We start from the raw sequence: 18,850 nt of genomic DNA on the forward strand, positions 1-18,850 counted from the left end.
AACAGCAACAGTAGTGGCGACGGCTGCAGCCACAGACGCACTAGAGGCGTCCCGTATCTCTTTCTTACTTGGCTACCGTTGTCCACCGCCCCGCCCTTATCCTGCAGGAGTACCTAACGGATGACAGTGGCGTATCACCCTCTTGGTCGTTCTCCTGTACTCGTCCTCCACATCTGCACGGTTGGAGGATTCCTCCTGCAGAATGGCCTGCCTGGCTTCCTCCAACACACGTCGGCTCTGCAGCCACTCCTTCTTGAACTGCGCCACGCAGAGCAGCTGGTCGTCCAAGTCTCCGGACATGGTGTCGATCAGCCTGAGTCGAGCCTTGGCCTCCCGCCGCTCGCACTCCAGGCGGACGACGCGCTCTGTTTTAAAGAAGTGATGCAGCGTTACCTCCGCCGCTCGCTGCTTCGGTCGGGACATGATGGGGGGGGGGAGAAGGGTGCGATGAGCGATGTCCAAAGAGGTTCGTAGACGTGGCAGATGTGCTATGCTTGCGTGTGCGTCTGTGCCACCGCCGGTGTTCACCGAGGTGAGGCTATGTCATTCGGCGTGAATAACAGCAATGACCAAGTGCAGATCGCCATCACACGTAATGTGAGAAAGAGTCGCACAGCAGCGCGTCCACACGTACGGCAAAGAAAGGGAGGGGGGGGGGAGAAGAAGATGAAGTGGACTAGTCGGTGGTGTGGGTGGATGTGTACGTGTGCGCATCCCTGCGAGACAGGGACGGGCAGTGCAGCACATGATCGTGCAACTGAGAGTGTGTAAGCTTCTGTGTGGTGAGCTACAGCACACTCGACTGAGCAGAAGGGGAGGAGGCGCTGAGACAGCGAGAGAGCATGGCGTGTGGCACCGGCATCGTGAGGCGACTACCACAACGGCCATCACAACACCAAAAAAAAATACAAAAAGGCACGCGTCTGACGCGAAGGCGTTTTCCCGTCATGTTTTCCAGCACAGAGCAGCACGCGGTGCGGATGAGTCGGCCGCACCGCCACTCTTCGTGCTGCCGTGTCGTGTCCATCTCACACCGTTGAGGCAATTGGGGCAGGCCGGGCTCGACAGAGCAGCGCCGCATCGAGACTGGCAATGCAGCCCACCACTGCATCCAGAGGGAACGACACGGAACTACGGCGACACGCGGGGTCGCAAGATGGCATGTTTGTTGTCGCGCGCGGCAGCGACGCCGCGGCAACCTCATCTACATTGGCGTTGCCGCACCGCTTGAGGCAGTCGAAGATGCCATGCACCATGAGCTTTGCCATGTCCTGCAGAACGGCGACGACACCACAGTAGCCGCACAAGCAAGCGGCGACGCTCGGATGCGCATCGATCGACCAGCACATATATAGACCATACGCCGCAGCGAGAGCAAGGACGACGTGCAGACGTGACTGTCGCCAGAAGCGCCACCCCGTCCGCACCGGTGAGGCGCAGTTCATTGTCAAGAAAAGGTTCGCGTATAGGACATAGAGCGTGAGAATGCCGCCAAGACGCTCCTGGGTCATGACCGGCGGAGTGCTGCGTGAGCCTAGTGGCCACCACCCATGTCCGCCACAGGCGAGGCCGCCGACTAGACCGACAAAAGCCATTGTGGATACCTGCAGGAGCGCCACGGTGTAGCGGCAACGACACGGTGCCGCGGTCCAGTAGGCGTCATCGCCAACTTGCGTGGATATCCACAGCAGCGTCAGTCCGTTGACGCAGACGAGTGTCAGTACGTGAAGACAACTCGGCGGCAGTCCTAGCCGGTTCTCTTTCGAGTGTTTGCATGAACAGCGCCGCGGAACCGCCACCGCCAAGGCGGCAGCGAGCACCACCAGCTGCAGTGCCGATGCTGTTATCCAGAAGAAGATGGAGTAAAAAGTGCCGAAGAGTTCGCGGCTGACGATAAGCAGCTCCACTGCGGCGCCGAGACTATCGGAGGTGAGAGCGATATCTGCACCCCACAGCGCTCCCCGTGCTGCGGCATCGCCCTTCCTCACCCGAGAGAAGCGCGATGCCGACATCTGCAAGACGCGCCGCTGCGGCGTCGTTCACCCCGTCGCCCACCACACCCACAACGCGGCCCCACTGCTGCCACGTCCGCACAAGTGCTGCCTTCTGGTCAGGCTGCATCTCAGCGTACACACAACGGCTGGCGTACTCGCTCGCAGATTATGCAGCGGCGCTCATGTCGACCGTCACGTCCACCCCAGTCGCTGACGAGCGGGGGCAGTGCTTCTCACACGTTCAGGAGGCGGTACGTCTCGCCCGCTCATTACCTCAGAATGGAGCCGCACTGCCTCTGCAGCGGCGGCGACCGCCCGGTGCTCATCGCCCGAGATCAGAGTCACGTCGACACCAAGTCGGCTACAGCCCGAGACCAGCGCAGCCGCGTCGCCACGTAGTGGGTCAGCAAAGGTGAGAAGGACCGCGAACCGCCAAGGCTCATCGCCCTCGGCCACCGCCACCGCTACACACCGCAGACCGCTCTGACTCCAGGCGAACACCAGGCGCTGCGCCTCGACGCATGCAGTGGCAGACTCTCTATGCTGGACGAGCGCCAAGACGGAGCGAAGACGCCCTTCGGTGACTCGAAGAAGCGTCCCATCCCGCCGGCGCAGCACGGCGGAGCTGCGATGCTCACCTTCGTGCTCTACGTAGCTCAACTGCGTGTATTCGTCGCAGGCGTCAAGGTCTGCGCTGCGCAGCACAGCTCGCTTCGTCGCGTGCAGACTTGGCCTTCGCCACTGGCACGCCAGCGCCATCAGCTGAATCACGGCTGCACGAGATGGGTATCCCGCCAAGTAGACGCGATGATGCGCCGCGAGGGTGCAGTGACCAGAGGACAGGGTGCCCGTCTTGTCCACCGATGCGAGCGACAGGAGGGTGCCCAGGCGCAAGACCACGGCTTGAGCGCGCTGCATAGCTGCCGACGCACCCCGCGACGTGGCCACGTACACGGTGAGATCAAAGCTAAGCGGGGCGCACAGCAGTGCAAACAACGTCGTCTCTCGCGCCATCCTTCGCGCGGAGAAGCCGTCCCACCCACGCAGAGTCCCGAACAGCACCACCTCCGCTGCCACCGCTACGGCAGCTATGAGGAAGTACGTGCCAGCGTAGCTTCGACTGACCCACTGCCGTTGCACAAAGCCGTGCGGTAGGCCCACGATAAGCTCAATAGTCTGACCCACACACGATTCCAGTCCTGTGTAGCGCACCACGGCATCTCCAGCCCCGTCTACCACCTTGGCGCCGGCGATCAGCAGCTGGCCTGCGGTGACAACCTTAGCGCGGGTGCGCCCCGACACGTCCGACATATCGATCAGCACGGACCCGCTGTAGAGAGAGCAGTCAGCAAGCACCACTGACCCTGCGGCGAGCTGGACAAGGTCACCAGGGACCAACTGTGCTGACCCCACCATTGCCCACCTCTCCTCGCGGTAGGCAACCGCACGGTCCAGCACTAGGCAGTGCTGGAGGCGCCGCACTCTTGCGTGGTCCACCAGTGCCGTCGTCATCAGCACCGCAACTTGCATCACCACGAACCACACCACAGTATGCCACATGCGGTAGCTGCCGCCAACAACGTCGTAGATGAGCGCCCCGCCCACCACGAGGACCGTGCTGGGGGATAGCAAGGCACGCAGAACGAGGGGGTGGAGCGGTGCCACGGTCATCCGCACTTCGTTCATTCCAAACTGCTGCCGGGCTTCGTAGAGTGCGGTTGAGTCCAGCGCTCGCGACGGTGCATGCACACTGTCCTGTGAGAGCCACGACGCCGGAGTACCACCACTGCCGTCAACCAGTGACGCCGCAGCCGAGCTAGTGCACATCCTCGATAGGTGTGAAGGTGCGTCGCCAGTGCCCGAGAGACGAGTACTGGCGAGCAGAGCGAACGGCGCAAACCCGCAGCAGGCGTAGCCACAAACATGTAAGGAGAGGAAGAGGCCGCATGAAAGTTAAGAAGCACAGCGGTAGACAAGACAGGTGAAGCGACATGCGAGGCAGCAGCAACACCAAATGCTCCACAAGTGTACGTGTCTGCGTGCACATGAGTAGGGGAGAGGCACGCCGACTGCCGGCGCGCGTGTGCGCGCGCCCTCCCTTGTCGTCTCTCCTCTCTTTCTCCACAGCCATTCTCACACTCTCGGCTGTCTATCAAGCTGACGCACACGCATGCTGCAGCGTGTGTGTGTGTGTGTGTGCGTGCAGCAGCTCGTTGTTGGTGCCTTTTCACTCTTTGGTGTGTAGTTTGCACGAGTCCGCGTGTGATTCAACGACGAGAAGACTCGCACAAGTGGGAGAGCCGACGTTGGAGAATAAAAGAGCGAGAAGTGGGGAGAGAGGGGGAGGGGGGCAGCACGCGAGCGCACAGAGAGAAGCCCACGCATGGAAGCGGGTAACCATGTCTGTCACACTCCCTCTTCCTCTTCGGGCGGAGACCGCCTTTCTCTGTCACCGGCGTATGTCTGGTGCGTGAGATACGTTCTATCAACGCTTCCCATCAACCCCACTTCTTCGTTTTTTCCTTTACGAGTGTGTCTACGTGGACGTGGTCAGCCACTTCGCGCGCAGCTGCATGCGAACGCAGAGAGAGAGAGAGCGCGCGCGAGAAGAGGACAGAACTGAGAAAACAAAGTAGAGAGTTGAGGGCTGACATTGTACATGCGGAGTTACCAACAAGCCAATCCTCTCAGGGATCCGTATAAACACACGCGCACAGACGCACGCCTGCAGACGTGTCTGCCGTGAGCCCCGAGAGTGCGCCCACGCAAACCCAACGAACAAAAAAAAAGGAAGGAGAGACGTGTGCGCTGCAGTGGGGCCTCTAACGCTGCCGGGAACAACAACAGAGAAGAAACGAGCAAAACAGCAACTCAGAAGTGAAGAAGTGAAGAGGGTCTAGTGATGAAAGGCGTGGTGCCAAAGGGTGGGGGGGGGGGGGAGAAAGCGGAGTACTTCAACAGGGTAAAGAGGGAAGAGGCGCAGAGGCGGACAGAGAGGATGCGGATGGCCAGCCAAACACGCAGTTGAAGAGAGAGGAATGTGAAATCAGTTGCACACCCGCACGAAGCTACCGTCGTCACTCGCGAGGCCGCAGCACGTTGAATGGGAACAACCGCGGCTCCGCCTCCTCATCCTCGCCCCGCTGTGTTCCACTGTTGTCGCCATCGTGCTCTGCTAACACTGTCTTGCGCGCTGTCGTTATGTTTTCTACTCCGCAGGAGCGGACAATGACGCGATGCGGCACAGTCGGCTTGCTGTTCTCCTTATCCAATTCGTGCTTGAGAGTAATCTCCTCCCGGTTGGCCCGGTCGCGACGGCGCTTCTCTGCAACAACAGCCAGCGCAGTGGTGAAGTCCAGCCGCCGTCGCGACGCCACCGACGAGACAGTAGATGCTGTGCACAGCGAGGCGTCCGCTAGCCTGGGATTGGCGGCGCTACCCTCATCACTGGAGCTTCGCTGGCGTAGGCGGTGGTCGTCGTCCGCCACCCTCACCGTGGTGTGTTCATCAGCGTCGCTCTTGCTGCGCTGATACCGGCAAGAACCTTGCCGAAACGACAACGAGCTATCCCGTGATGTCAACGGGAGTGGTGGCACCACCACTGTGACTCTCGCCTTCGAGAGGGTAGCCGATGATTTGTTCACGACAGTCGCCGTGCGCCGAGGTGCGACGACGCTGTTGCTCGAGAGTAAGTTCGTGGAGACGGTGGAGGCGGGGGTGATGGGCCCGGTTGTTGTCGTGGCTCCGCACACGCGTACCGGGCTGCGCTCCACATCGGCGCCTTTTTCCTTTCCCTCCTTTCGCGCAGGCACCGCGTATACGCCGTCGCCTTCGGTGTCTTCGCTTTCATCCTCCGTAACCTCCGCGGTCACGCCCCTGTCGACAATCGGTGATATCGGTGGCGAGGACGTGAGACTGCTGTTGCTGCTGTGGCTTCTGTCATCGCTGCCATCATGGTCCTCGTCACTTTGGGGATGACGCGGACCTCGGCTATAGGCGAAGAGATTGTCGCGGTTGTCCATGGTTCGAATAAGCATCTGACGCAGATTCAGAATTGACTGCTGCTGCTCCTCAATCTGCTCGATCATACGCTCCATCTCGGTGGCCATATGGCGCCGCTCCTCTCGCAGTGTTGCCTCAACCTCCCGCTTCTCCTTGCGCTGCTGCTCTACCTGCGCCTCAAGCGCGGCTTTGGCTTCGTAGAGAAGATCAATCTGCTTGCCTTGGCGGAGCAGGTCGCTGAAGAGGGCTGTGCTTTTCGAGTAGGCGGCCTTCAGCAAGGAGTCCAACTGCGAGACGTGGATGTTGTCTCGCTCCCCGCGCAGGGATGTCAAATCCCTCACGAGGCTCTCCATCCCCGCCAGCTTCATCTCATGCCGCTCCACCAGCCGTTCGTACTTGCGTTCGTGCTCCTGAATGAGCGCCTCGTACCGCATCTTTGCGGATCGCTCCAACTTTGCCTCCTCCAGTGCCCTGTTCTGCATGTCCATCACACGGGTGCGGCTCTCGGACATCTCCCGCTTTAGCTGCCGAATGAAGCGCTTGCCCTCCTCGTTGCGTGTGGAGAGGGCGACAACCTCGATGATCTTGTCCTGCAGCGCCTGGTACGCATCCGCGTGTTTCTCAGCCATATCCTCGTAGAGCGCGCGCTGGTGTTCGTACATCTTCTCGTACCGGTTCCGCTCCCGCTGCAGTGCCTCATAGTCGGCGAGCGGCACCATCGGCTCAGAGGCGGACGGGCTGCGACCGTACGCGCTGCGGGTGAGCGAGGTGCTGGACGAGACACTCTGCGGGTGCGTGGCGTGCGATGTGCTCCCCCGTACCGCCTTGGGGGTAGGAGATTTGCTACCGGATGCTGCGCTGAAGCCCATCTTCGTGGCGGATGTGTTCGTGACGTCGTGCAGCGCACGGTGGTGATGGTGGCTCGGGCGACCTTTGCTGCCACTGCTGCTTCCACCGGTGCTCTTCCGGTGGGAAGTCGAGAGAGGGCCAAGGTAGTTCGCGTCGTACTCGGTGACGTCGACGTGGGCGGCGCTGCTAGTTGGCATGTGCTGAGGTGACAGCAGCGCCAAGGCAGATGGTGAGGCGTCAATGCACTGCGCCGTCACCCGATCAACCGTGTCTTCGAGGAAGATGGCAGCGTCATCGGTGGACGTGCCAAGCTGGCGACGCATCGGTGTGGCTGGAAGCGCCTCGTACATAGCTGTCGCCGTGCTGCTGCCGCTGTTGGACGATACGATTGAAATTCACCTGAGACACAGCTGAGTGCACCTTGCGTCGCGCACGGATATGCAGATGCCGAGCTGCACCCCCTCTCCTAATCACAGAGTAGCGGGAAGAGAGGCGAACCACGAACGAGAAAGAACGCGAGAGTGGTGAGGGCGTTGATGGCAGTGGTGGCGAGACAAAGTGGCGAAGCAGGAAGACGACGCGTACCGCCAAAAATGTTCCACTGTCTGCGTGTGGCCTTTTCTCTCGGTCACACTCGTGCTCTGCTTGCGTGTGCGTGCGTCGAGGATGCGCTGGGAAAGAGGAAACTGAAAAGAAAAGAGGCCGGACCTGAAGAGAGAGAGAGAGGCAGGGAGGGAGAGGGAAAATATGTGCGGGGGGGGGGGGATGAGAGGACAGCTGCATTGGCACGTATCACTGCCGTGCTTTCAGAGACCATTGCAGACGCACGCCAGAGCGACACTACCACCATGGAGAAATAGGCTCCAGCACACGTGAGCGCAGACGTCCGCATAAAATGGCGTGACTCCCAGCCAAGCAGGAGAATGGAACGGCAAGGGTGTGGGGTGGAGGCAATGCAAGAGCAAAGAACGCACCTTTACACCGAATCTGAGCCTATGGCACCTGTGGACTCCCGTGTGCACGCCTCCCTTTCGTGTTTGCATCTTTGCCTGTAGTGATGTGCGCGTCAATGTGAGGCGATACGCATCATGCAGGGGTGAGGGGACGTATAGGGGGAAATAGGAGAGTTGCACACTCGCTCTCTGTTGCTGATGAGAAGACTGTGGAAACAACTCTCAGCTGAGCCAAGCGCGTGCCCAGCCGAGCTCCGTTGCAAGCGTAATACGCGACACTTACCCACCGACACCCCCCCCCCCCCCACACACACACGGAGAGGGACCACAGGTGCAGCAGACGACAGTAACCACACTGCCATCATGAGCATTACTCAAGAAGCAACGAAGGCCAACACGACGCTAAACATGAGAGAAATGGCAGCCTCTCCTTCCCCACCCACCCACCCCCTCCTCCTCCTCCTCCTCACCAGTTGGTCCACGTCGGATCTTTGGCGTACTCGGACATGTAGTGCAGCACTTTCTCCGTAATTTCGCGCTCGTCGTAGCGATTGCCGAAGAAGTCGACAAAGCGGCCCTGAGGATCAAAGAGGAAGATGGCAATGCTGTGGTCGATTAGGTAATCCTCCTGCTGAGTGTCCTCCTCCGTGGGGATGGAGTAATAGATGCGGTATGAGCGACACGCGTCGTTCACTTGCTTCGGCGTGCCAACGAGTCCAATGAAGTCGGGGTGGAACACGGAGAGATACTCGTCGATGGCCTCGAGCGAGTCACGGCGCGGGTCGCACGAGACAAACAACGGCGCAATGCGTTCCTGCGGGCGGGCGGCGTGGACAGCATCGACAACGTGTGACATACGGTTCAGCTCGACTGGGCAGATCTCCGGGCAGTGCGTGAAGCCAAAGTAGAAGAAGGCCCACGAACCAAGGAACTCTGCCTGCGACATTGGGTAACCCTTCGTGTTCACCAGCACAAACGGCCCACCGAGTGCAGGGCGGCCACGCGTCTCGACGCTTACCCGCGCGCTGCCCTCCGCACCAAAGTAGCGCTGCTTGGCTTGCCGGCTGCCATACCACAGTGTTGCAATGCACAGGAGAGCAAAGCCACCAAGCGCGCCGTACTTCTTCAGTGCCTGCCGATCTTTCTCGAGCTCCGCCGCCTCCGCCGCGTCGGTGTTGTTCGGATTCGCTGCGCCCTGCTTGCGGAAAGCGCGGTGGCTGCACGTAAGCGACGTTGTCGTCGTGACGTCACGAAGGGCAGCAGCCTTTGCGGTCACCGTTGCACCCGTCGAAAAGCCGCGCCTCATGAAGCTGAAAGAGGATCGGAGATGCAATAGAGCGCCAGGGCGGTACGACGCCGTCATTGGTTCCCGACGGCCGGCACCGCGCCGGAAGTGAGCGCTGTATGGCGTGTTATGCGCTGCGGCCTCGCAGTTTGGAGCACTTCTCTCTCTCTCTGTTCTTATTGTGTGCCTGTGCGTGCGTATGTGCGTTGGGCTGGGAGGTGTGTGTGTGTGTGTGTGTGTCGTGTTGCTCTCAGAACTGACTTCTCTTGCTTTGAGGTTTTCGACAGAGCACTCTGCTCCAGTTCCCTTCGCTGTTCTTCTACCTGCTGTCTCCGCTGCTTCACTCTCCCACACACACCAAAGTGCGGGAGTGAAGAGGGAAAGAAAGGGGAGGGGGAACAGGCGACGAGGATGGTATGGTTGACAAGTGGTGAGGGTTAGTCATGGATGAGGCGCATGTATTCTGTCTGCGTACAGGGGCAGTAGGCTCACGCGCAGCGGCGAGGTTAGGGTGGAGGCAGAGGGAAAAACAGCGAACGCGCGCGAGAGAGGAAGAAAGGGGAGGAGGAGGAGGTCAAAGCAGCATACAGGTGCCAACCCAGTGCTGTGGGACGCCGATCAGAGCCGAATGACGCGACACAGGCTATCTGGACTGCGCCTTGCTTACCCCCCCCCCCCCTGGGGGGGGGGGGGGGGTAGACTAGCCGTAAAAAGAGGAGAACAACCGATGTGACGGTGTGTGCAACGTTATGTTCATGGGGGCTGATTGTCTGTTCCGTATCCTTCTATTGTTCGATGCGCCAGGAGGAGACGGAGTGAATGAAGTGGAAGACCGAGGCAGGCAGGGGAGGTTGACCTCCGGTGAGGCAACACGCGTGATGCTTCTCAACCGATGTACACGCAAGTGATACTCAGTCCAGGTCAATCTCTAGCTGCCCTGGCGGGACCTCCAGCAGCGCCGAGGAACACGACTCGGCAAGAACATTATGGGAGTCCTGAGGAGACTTGACTCCGCTATCGGAGCCGCCTTCATCACCGTGTGATCTTGGTGGCTCCGGTTGCGCTTCTGGCGGCGTTGAGGAGCACCCTTGCATCATCTTTGGTTGGCCGCTTGGACTGGCAGGAGTGTCGGAGATGAGCATCGTGGGCCCAGCCTCTTTTTCTGTCCCAGATGCCGGGTGTGTAGCGATCGCGTTGAGCCTGCCATGCCGATTGCGTACCAGCGTCTTGGGCCGTGGCGCCACCCTTTGATGCGCGAGCGCATTTAGGTGCTTGGCTTCCAGAGCGCGCTGCTGCGCATCGCGCACTCGCTTCGCTCGTTCAGCCGCCGACAGCTCTGGCAGAACCGACGTGGCGCTGTAGTAGTTCTTCTCACGGTCATTGTTGATGGTTGCGCCACAGTCAACGTCTTCGTCACCGGCTGCATTGAGGTCGTCCATAGGGGGTGTTGCCCCTGTGGACGGCGCCAAGTCACTGCTTCTGCCCTCCTTGCTGTGCGGCGATGTGCTCGCAGCGTTGCTGCGCGACACGCTGAGCCGATCCGAGTACGGGTGGCCGCCGGATGTGCTAGTGTGATGGCGATGGGGCCGCTGCGAGCCAGGCTCACCGGCCAACGTGGAGCACGGCTCCTCAGCATTGTCGTCCAAGTCTTCCCACGGATCGCGTGGCGGCCTGCCGGCGAGTGGGTCACCTCCTGCCGCACCCCACAGCTTTGAAGCCGGCTTGCGGGAAGCGACCTTGATATGTTGACCCGGTGCGAGGAACTGAGGTGCGTAACACCGCTTCGTAGCCATTGTGGGCGGCGCAGTGTGCGTCGAGGACATGGTGAACCGACCGAGTTGTCTTAGCGCCAAAGAAGCGTTTTGATGGCACACAAGTCACGAAAAAAAGACGTGATCGGACGCACCTGTGCGGGCCACTTCGACCCTCAGCGATAAGCGCAATGCGTGTGTGTGTGTGTGTGTAATAGACGTACAGGAAAAGGAATGCAGGAGGGAAATCGGGAGGTGGAAGTGGACACACGTGTCTGATGAAGGGGGACCGCCACGTCGTGCCCTTCTTTGGTCGGTGTGTGTGTGTGTGTGTGTGTGGGCTGAAGTGCAGAGTGAATAGGGCAGAGGTGTGCACAGCGGCTGCCGAGAGAGAGAGAGAGGGGCAGAGAGAGGGGGGGGGGGTGCAACAAGGGCAGGTGAAGACATGAAGGCGATCGGCCACACACACCCACACACACCGCCGTAAACGCCGCACACTCAAGTCCTCCACAGGGAGACGAGAGAGGCGCAGGGAGGACAGAGCGAAAAGGCAAAAGAGAGGGGGGGCTGCAGTCTACTAGATGTAGGAGTGGGAGGCAGCCCAAGAGAGAAAGTGCGAGAGCCTCTTCACGCGTGTCTGCAGTTCCGCCGTCGCTGCTCCCCCGACGCGCACGCCTGTACGCGAGGGTGCCGAGCAGCTCAGCACGAGTACAAAAAGAGCCGAAAGAAGTCGCAGCAGCAGAAGCAGGGAGGGAGGGAGAGAGAGCCCACACAAAACGTGCAGAGGTGCGAGGTCACAGAGAAACGCGTGTCTGTGTACGTGGTCGCTGTCTGAGTACCCGACAGCGTCACACCACCGCTACCCGTAGACTTTAACACGTCGTGTCCTCCTCAGACTTCTGGCGTGCCCTCGTAGCGTCTGCTGTGCAGTAAATTACGCGCATGGGTGACCATCTCCGGCGTCACCTCAGTCTTCGCCAGGCGCTCCCCTCGCTCTGCCCGCGATTCATCCGAGACAAGCTTCTTATCAGCGTTAATCATGAGTCCACTGGGCCCATCGCGGTAACTATATCCCGTTACACCATCGTACACGCCGCCCGGCGCGCCCGGCACGTACGTCGGCTTAAAGTCTCGCTGGTAGTAGCGCTGGCGGTTCAGCTCAATATTCTCTAAAATGTCATTCGCGCGCTTCGACTGCTGACGACCAACAAACAAAACAAAGCCGCCGGCGCATATGGCCAGCGTGCCACGCCACTCGATCCACGCCGTTCGCACAACACCCCGTTCACCGTATCGGGAGAGTACCTCGGGGTTCTCGATGCCAAGCCACCACGCCTTTATGCGCGTGAACAGGCTCACGTGGTGCACCAGCCGCGGGTGGGTGAACTTTGGTGGCATCGTCGATCTCTCTCTCTGGACTATTATGCAGAGGAATGTGGGGGGATGACAATATCACGCGGTTGCGTAAAGCGCCGAGTGTGAACGACATGAATAAGAACAAAACGCTAAGCGTTGCTCAAGTCAAAGAAGGAGAAGGGGGATCAAGGTGCCGGAGCGGGGAAAGAGTAGAGGAACTCAGGGGACAAGTGCTAACAGGGGTGCAAGGACAAGAGCCAGAATTTATTTGCATAGGTGTGTAACTCGACGTAGGCGCTGTATGTAAGGAAGGACCTGGCAGCGAGAGAGAGAGAGGGAGCTCGAAGCATGTCCACTAGCCACGCTAGATCTCTCGAGGGAAGCCGCGGGTCGCACGTGGCCGCCCCCGTGTCATTTTCTGACGCACCTCTCAACGCAAGCGCACCAAAAGGCGAGGCAACGGTGAGGGAGTGAGGGACGTATACAAAAACTAGACAAGGCGGCTCCACTTGCAGACACTCACGAAAGAGTGCCACTCAGCCAGCACGCCATCCTCGCTTGCCCGCTTGTTCCCACCGTTGTGCATGGCGCATCGTATTGAGAGGGTCAACTCAACTCACGAGTCAACAAAAGGGGGGTGGGGCGAGTGCGGCGCCCGAGTTCGAGAGAGGGACGAGAGGCGACACTTACGTTTGTTTTGGAGGGTGAGGCGAAAAGCGTCTTGTGAGGGGGGGGGGCAGGGAAAGAGGGTCACCGCGCAGGCGAAGAGAGGAGCAGCGAGGCACCAGACACGCACGCACCCGTGCAGTGAATAAGCGATGTGCAGGCGTAGAGGGGGTAGCACAACTCACCATGCTCACCACAACAGCCGATGAAGAAGCGCAAGTGACTGAGAGGGAGGGGGGTCAGTGTGCTGTTGCTGCCCTCGCCGTTTTTTTTGGGGGGGTCTTCTCTTCGCACTCTGCCACTGGCCCCCCCCCCCACCGCTTTCCCCGGGTGCGTGGGCGACTGGGTGAGGAAGTCCGCAGGAAGCGCCGCAGGGTTGCACATGCCCACACCAGGGGAAAGAGGCGGGGGGGAGGGGTCAGTGGCACACACCCAATAACTGAAAGAGGCAAGAGCGAGAAGGAAGCACGCCCCTCCCCCCTCCCCCAGTACGGCCCATCTGCGCGAGAGGAATGGAGGGGTGTAGCCAGCGCGCGTCGGTGATCGAGGGCGATGAGAGAAAGACGGAACAAATCGACAAGAACAGAAATAATTGAAAGAAAGGGAGGGGGGGGGGGAAGACGGGCAGCAAAGCCGGCGTTTCCCCCGACTGTTTCACCACACGTGCCCTGTTTCGGTGTGTGAGTGTGGAGTACTTCTTAGGGGAGCGGTGCGGAGGAGAATAAAGGCATGGGAAGAGGAATTCAGTGGAGGGGAGGGGAAAGGGAGTAAGAGCGAGAGGCGAGGAATGACAGACACACCACGGCGCGCCACCCTCGCCTCTGCACAGTTGCCGACTCCCCGCCCTACGCCGCTCTTGGCGCGCTCAGAGCCCACACTGTTTGCATTAGGTGTTTTGCTCCGTTCCGTTGTTTTCTTCTTGGATGGGCGCTGAGAAGGTAAATGCGCGGCAAAGCAGACCAGAGGGGGGGGGGCGGAGGAAGTGCGGATGACGCCGAGGGCAATAAGGCTTCGTTTTGAATTTCAACGGCTGAGCGCCCCTAACCCTCCTCCAACCTTCACCACCATCCGTCTCACCGATGCTCCACTGTCTCCCTTATTCCGTTCATTCTTTTTCCCCATGTAACCCCTCGGACTTCTCATCATTCCTCCCGCCTGGCACTCTTTCCGCCTTCAGCCATCCACGTGTCGGATGCTCCACCACCGCCGGGCAGGCATGAGCAATGAGTGAGGAATGGGAGAGAAACTCACTCGGGTCAGCAAGGGTAAGTGGGGAGGGGGAGGAGGAGGAGGAGGGCCAAAGCTGAAGGTGCAGTTGTTTCGCTGTCAGTGCTTCGTTTTGTTTCCCATTCCTTCTCCTTTGTAGGGGCGGGGGGATGGCCACCGTTTGCTCAGCACGATACGTGTCAGCGTATGTGTGTGTATGTGTGTGGGTGGACGCGTGGTTGGGTGTGTCTTTGTGGTTACTCTCCGTGAAGCATGCCGGAGGGGCGGAGATGCACGTGTGTACAGGCACACCCACCCACCCACACGCACACATACACTGGTTGCAGGTATCACACACAGATAAGAAGCTGCTAGAGCTTGCTGGAAAGCGGCGCTCGCGTCTCCATCTTCATGTTGCGGTCGCGGAAGGCCATGCACAGGTCCACCTCCTGGCGGCTGCCCAAGTAGACCGGCGTGCGCTGATGAAGGCGAGTGATGGACTGCTCTAGAATACGGCCATTGCTGCCCATCGCCTTACCGCCTGCCTGCTCCACGAGCATAGCCATCGGTGCGGCCTCGTACAGGAAGCGCAGCTTTCCCTCCACCTGATTTGAGTCCTTCGGATAGCAGAAGATACCGCCGTAGAGGAGCGTGCGGTGGATGTCGCCAACCATGGAGCCAATGTAGCGCGCGCTGTAACGGGTCGACTTGTTCATCTTGAGGTAGCTGATGTACTCCTTAAACCATGGCTCCCACTTGCCGTAATTGCCCTCGTTGACGCTGTAGATGCTGCGTTTCTTCGGGATGCTGATGTGCGGATGCGTCAAGATGAACTCACCGATGTTTGGGTCCAGGGTGAAGCCGTCCACGCCGTGCCCGCTCGTCAGCACGAGGTTCGTGGCGCTGCCGTACACGGCGTAGCCAGCAGAAACCATATCTGTCCCCTTAAGCGAGCGGATCACGGCGTTGGCGTCTTCAATGCTGTTTATGGTGGTCCCTTTTGGCAGCCGCCACACACCCCAGATAGAGCCTACGGAGACGTTGGCATCAATGTTACTGCTGCCGTCGAGAGGATCGAAGAAGATGAGGTAGTCGCCACGGTGGCTGTTCTCGGCGATAATCATTTGCTCCTCCTCCTCGCTGCCGAGCACACACACGCTGGTGGAGCTCAGCAGGTATGCCTTGAAAGCTAGGTTCGATATTACGTCTAGCTTCGCTTGGTGGTCGCCTGTTGCGTTCGCCGACTGCCCAGCAATGTAGCCTAACATGCCCTTCATTCCAGCACGTCGGATGTTTTTCTCAATCACCTTCACCGAAGTCTGGATCGCCATCATCAAGAGCGTGAACTCGCCGCGAGAATGTGGCGGTTGGCTCTTGATGATGTACTGGGTGAGGGTAATGGGGGTGAGGGTGCGACTGGTGTTCATTTTCAGCAAAGGGAGCCGCGGCTGCGGTGGGAGGCTTGGGGGTAAGTGTGGAAGGAAAGGGGAGGTGAAGGCTGGAATGGAGGGGGCAACGCCGACGACGTGTCCGAGTCCTAGACTGCTGTAGTGATAGACCTATCTGAGAGAGCACGAGGAGGGGTTAGCCTAAAATATGGCAAGAGAAGCAATTGACGGAGAAGAACGTAGTCGTAGTGGTCGTCGTCGTCGTCTATTCCGTACTGAAAAGAAGCAAGTGGAGAGAGACCGCGGCCCGCAAAACAGAGAGCCGCCACCGGATAGCTGAAGATGTGGCAGCGCGGAATGGGGAGCAGAAGAAGGACGGTACTGTGCAGGAGTGGAAAGAGCCTCGCTGGACGTGTGTGTGTGTGGGTGGGGGGGGGATAAACCAAAGGGAAAACGATGCACGTGGTGCTACAACGTCGCGGGTATTTGTGCGGCAGGGTTGATATATGCCCACACAGGCGTATGTATCGTACGTGAGCTAGAGATAGGGAGGAGGACTATGTGTATCTGCACGAGGAGAGTCGGGGCGGGTGGGGAGCTCAACAGACAACGCTCTCACAGCACACACGTTGTGCGCGTGGGTGTGCGTGTGTGTAGATAGAGAGAGAGAACAATGGCGGAGGTGGGGGTCCGGAGCAGAGACGGTCGGTGAGAATAAGAAGGAGAGAGTCACACAGGAGGATGCTTAGGAAGCGCTGATAGGCGAGAAGTCCACTGCAAACAAACAGGCACTGACACGCATGAGTGCCTCGCAACACAGGGCGGAGATGCTGTACCACAGCAGCAAGGGGGGAGGAGTGAGAGCTGGAGAAGAGTGCGACAGTTGTGGCTTCGTTTTCCTTTGTTTCTCTTTTACACGAAGGGCTTCTGCACACACGTGTGGGCTGGACACGCGCAGCTGCGCTTCGTCTTCGACACGCACGTCTGCTCTCCTTGACGAAATCAGCGATGATCGGGTTAACAAAGACGTGGGCGATAAGGCAGCGGAGTCGTTGCGGTAAACGATAAGAGACACAGACAGCCACGAGTCGCTCATGATGAGGCACCACACTCGAGCGGCTATGTGCAGTGATGCACGACGCCAAATGCATTTTGCACAGAGAGGTGCCGTGGCGTATACACAGCGTGGATACGGGAAGCGGGCGTCGCGCCACCGCTCCTTGGCCCTCTCTGTTTCCTCCACCAGTGAGGTGCACATACCGAACAGCAGGACAGCCTCTTCACCCTTCGGTCTTGGTGCGGCGGGCAAAGACAGAGTGAATGCGCAGCACATTATGCGATACCCACTCCTCCTGTGCGACGTGCACCTCCTGAAATCCCTTCGCCCTCAACAGCTGCTCCACACGGCGAACCCTGTTTTGCACGTCGTGCACTTCAATGACGATCTGCTCGATGCGTCTCCACTCTGAGTCGGCAATACCGAGGAGAACGTCCCACTCGGCCCCCTCGACGTCTACCTTCACCAGAGCGATCGGCCCATCTGTAATGCGGCGACGCATCGCAACGTCTGGCATGTGGAGCGTCGAGCGCTCGAGAAGCTCAGCGAATGGCACGCAGTCGCATCGCACGTGTCTCCGCTTCGACGGAGAGAGGAGTAAAAAGATGACAAACAGTACCAACGCTGGCATGAGCAGGAGTGTGACAAGCCACTGCAGAACAGGCTTCTCCAGCAGCGAGCACAGGAGTAGGGTAGGTTGCGCAGGCAGGTTACCCGCGGTGACGTTGTCGCGGCCCACGACCGACAGCTGCCTGCAAAGCGCGGCGTCCTTCCACGCGCGTGTAATCTCCGTCTCGTACATCGAGGCGCCAGCCATTACGCGCGGATCGACAAGAAACTCTGCGCCACTCAGGGAAGCAGCCGAGATGCCAACTTGCTCTACCCACACCTGCTGCCCGTAGCGTGCCGTGTTCTCCTTCGCCAGCGCACACAGCCAAGGAATCGGCTCCGCTGCTACGACGACGGCGTGCGGATTCACTTCCAGCACGAACATGCTAAAAAGACCAATGTTACAGCCAACGTCGATCACCAACGGACTACCGGTCACAGGAATGTCAATGCCGTGGCGTGTGTAGACCATGTCCTTGAAGATTTCCCGTACCACCATCGCCGTCCCCCAGTCTCCGCAGATGGTCTTGTACTCCACCGACCTTGCGCAGCCGGAAGCATCGGTAAACTGCTGGGTACGTTTCGCGAGTTGGCCTGTGCGCAGGACGCATTGGTGTGCCCACACGCAGAGAGCAATGTATGCCCCCAGGAAGCCAGTCAGCAGCATGAACGCCATAGCGCTGTGCCAGTGGCGTGTGCACACCTGTGGGTTACAGTTGTGGTCGTTGTGGGAGGGAGAGGGGTGTGAGCGCGCGTGATGCTAACGCATTGTCGACAGCTGCAGGGATTAAAGACCGCAGATGTGAGCAGATCGCTGTGTCTGTGCATCCGTCTGAGCTCCTGCGTGCCACGCATCACGTGAGCAGCAGACGAAAGAAGGAAGTGAAGAGAGGCGCAGGGGTGCAGTGGTGGCGGCAGCAATGCTCAGGACAGAAGGAAGAGGAGGGGGTGCGTGGGAGAAGAATGTGTGAGGGTCGGTGTGAGGCAGAGCATCAAGAGTAGTATCGACTGGAGGACTCTTGTGTCTCTGTCTGCGCGTCTGTCCCAGGAGGTGATCGAGCGACAGAAAGCAGAGCAGGTGCCGTATCCGCACCGCATGGATGTAAGCACGGACTCTCTTATTCAGAGGATCCCCGCGCCTTTGAAGAGTGCTGAGGTCCGCTGTAGTATCACCCACTCATCGCCAGCCCTTCGCACGTAAGCGAGTAGGTGGTATACGTGCAGTGGTGCAAGAGGAAGTGCGTGAGAGGCGAAGGCAATGAAGTGGTCGAGGCGTATCTCGCGCGCTTCCTAGGCGAAAGCCAGGCCTCATCTCTTCCTTCACTTCCGCCTAGCTGCCTAGTCCCACACGCTTCCGTCTGCTCTCACACGTACCCCTTCGGGCTTGCGCTTCTGCCCGAATGACTGACGAGGCGCGGCGTTGGCGCAGCTGCGAATGGCTGTGGGCAGTTGACAGACTGCAGTAACCTTCTCTTTCCACGCATTTCTATCTTTGCATGCAGGAGGCGACACACACACACACACATACCCAAAGGTGTCGGTGGTGGCATCACTGGAGAACGAACTGTGCCTTACGTTTTCTTTTGATGGCGGTGATGACGGTGGGATGGGGGGGGGGGGGAGATAATGATGAGACGCTGAGAGAGAGAGAAGCAGAGAGAGAGGTGGAGCGACAGGCGCACACACGCACACTTGCACGTGGTGCAACGACGGAAGGGCTCGTGTCTGCTGCGC

General features: G+C 59.5%; 7 protein-coding genes and 1 pseudogene across 8 annotated transcripts; all 8 read right to left on the reverse strand.

The window, feature by feature from the left end:
- Positions 1-96: 96 nt before the first annotated feature.
- LBRM_04_1110 (conserved hypothetical protein) lies at positions 97-423 on the reverse strand (the record flags this gene model as incomplete). The annotated part of the gene is made up of 1 exon (XM_001561744.1): positions 97-423. One exon carries the CDS (start codon positions 421-423, stop codon positions 97-99), a length of 327 nt encoding a protein of 108 aa, XP_001561794.1.
- Positions 424-1,028: 605 nt separating this feature from the next.
- On the reverse strand, positions 1,029-3,821 carry LBRM_04_1120 (annotated as a pseudogene). The gene has a single exon. A coding segment is annotated over exon 1 (2,793 nt).
- A 1,250-nt stretch (positions 3,822-5,071) lies between these two features.
- LBRM_04_1130 (conserved hypothetical protein) lies at positions 5,072-7,195 on the reverse strand (the record flags this gene model as incomplete). The annotated part of the gene is made up of 1 exon (XM_001561745.1): positions 5,072-7,195. The coding sequence occupies one exon, from the start codon at positions 7,193-7,195 to the stop codon at positions 5,072-5,074; it is 2,124 nt and encodes a 707-aa protein (XP_001561795.1).
- A 1,069-nt stretch (positions 7,196-8,264) lies between these two features.
- Positions 8,265-9,161, reverse strand: LBRM_04_1140 (putative cytochrome c oxidase assembly factor; the record flags this gene model as incomplete). The annotated part of the gene is made up of 1 exon (XM_001561746.1): positions 8,265-9,161. One exon carries the CDS (start codon positions 9,159-9,161, stop codon positions 8,265-8,267), a length of 897 nt encoding a protein of 298 aa, XP_001561796.1.
- An 833-nt stretch (positions 9,162-9,994) lies between these two features.
- Positions 9,995-10,906, reverse strand: LBRM_04_1150 (hypothetical protein; the record flags this gene model as incomplete). The annotated part of the gene is made up of 1 exon (XM_001561747.1): positions 9,995-10,906. The coding sequence occupies one exon, from the start codon at positions 10,904-10,906 to the stop codon at positions 9,995-9,997; it is 912 nt and encodes a 303-aa protein (XP_001561797.1).
- Positions 10,907-11,725: 819 nt separating this feature from the next.
- On the reverse strand, positions 11,726-12,232 carry LBRM_04_1160 (conserved hypothetical protein; the record flags this gene model as incomplete). Its single annotated transcript, XM_001561748.1, has 1 exon — positions 11,726-12,232. The coding sequence occupies one exon, from the start codon at positions 12,230-12,232 to the stop codon at positions 11,726-11,728; it is 507 nt and encodes a 168-aa protein (XP_001561798.1).
- A 2,201-nt stretch (positions 12,233-14,433) lies between these two features.
- LBRM_04_1170 (putative fructose-1,6-bisphosphatase, cytosolic) lies at positions 14,434-15,489 on the reverse strand (the record flags this gene model as incomplete). Its single annotated transcript, XM_001561749.1, has 1 exon — positions 14,434-15,489. The coding sequence occupies one exon, from the start codon at positions 15,487-15,489 to the stop codon at positions 14,434-14,436; it is 1,056 nt and encodes a 351-aa protein (XP_001561799.1).
- A 1,241-nt stretch (positions 15,490-16,730) lies between these two features.
- Positions 16,731-17,792, reverse strand: LBRM_04_1180 (31-O-demethyl-FK506 methyltransferase; the record flags this gene model as incomplete). Its single annotated transcript, XM_001561750.2, has 1 exon — positions 16,731-17,792. One exon carries the CDS (start codon positions 17,790-17,792, stop codon positions 16,731-16,733), a length of 1,062 nt encoding a protein of 353 aa, XP_001561800.2.
- Positions 17,793-18,850: the final 1,058 nt, after the last annotated feature.

This window comes from Leishmania braziliensis, chromosome 4 (assembly GCF_000002845.2).
Source record: "Leishmania braziliensis MHOM/BR/75/M2904 complete genome, chromosome 4".
Classification (NCBI taxonomy): Eukaryota; Euglenozoa; class Kinetoplastea; order Trypanosomatida; family Trypanosomatidae; genus Leishmania; species Leishmania braziliensis.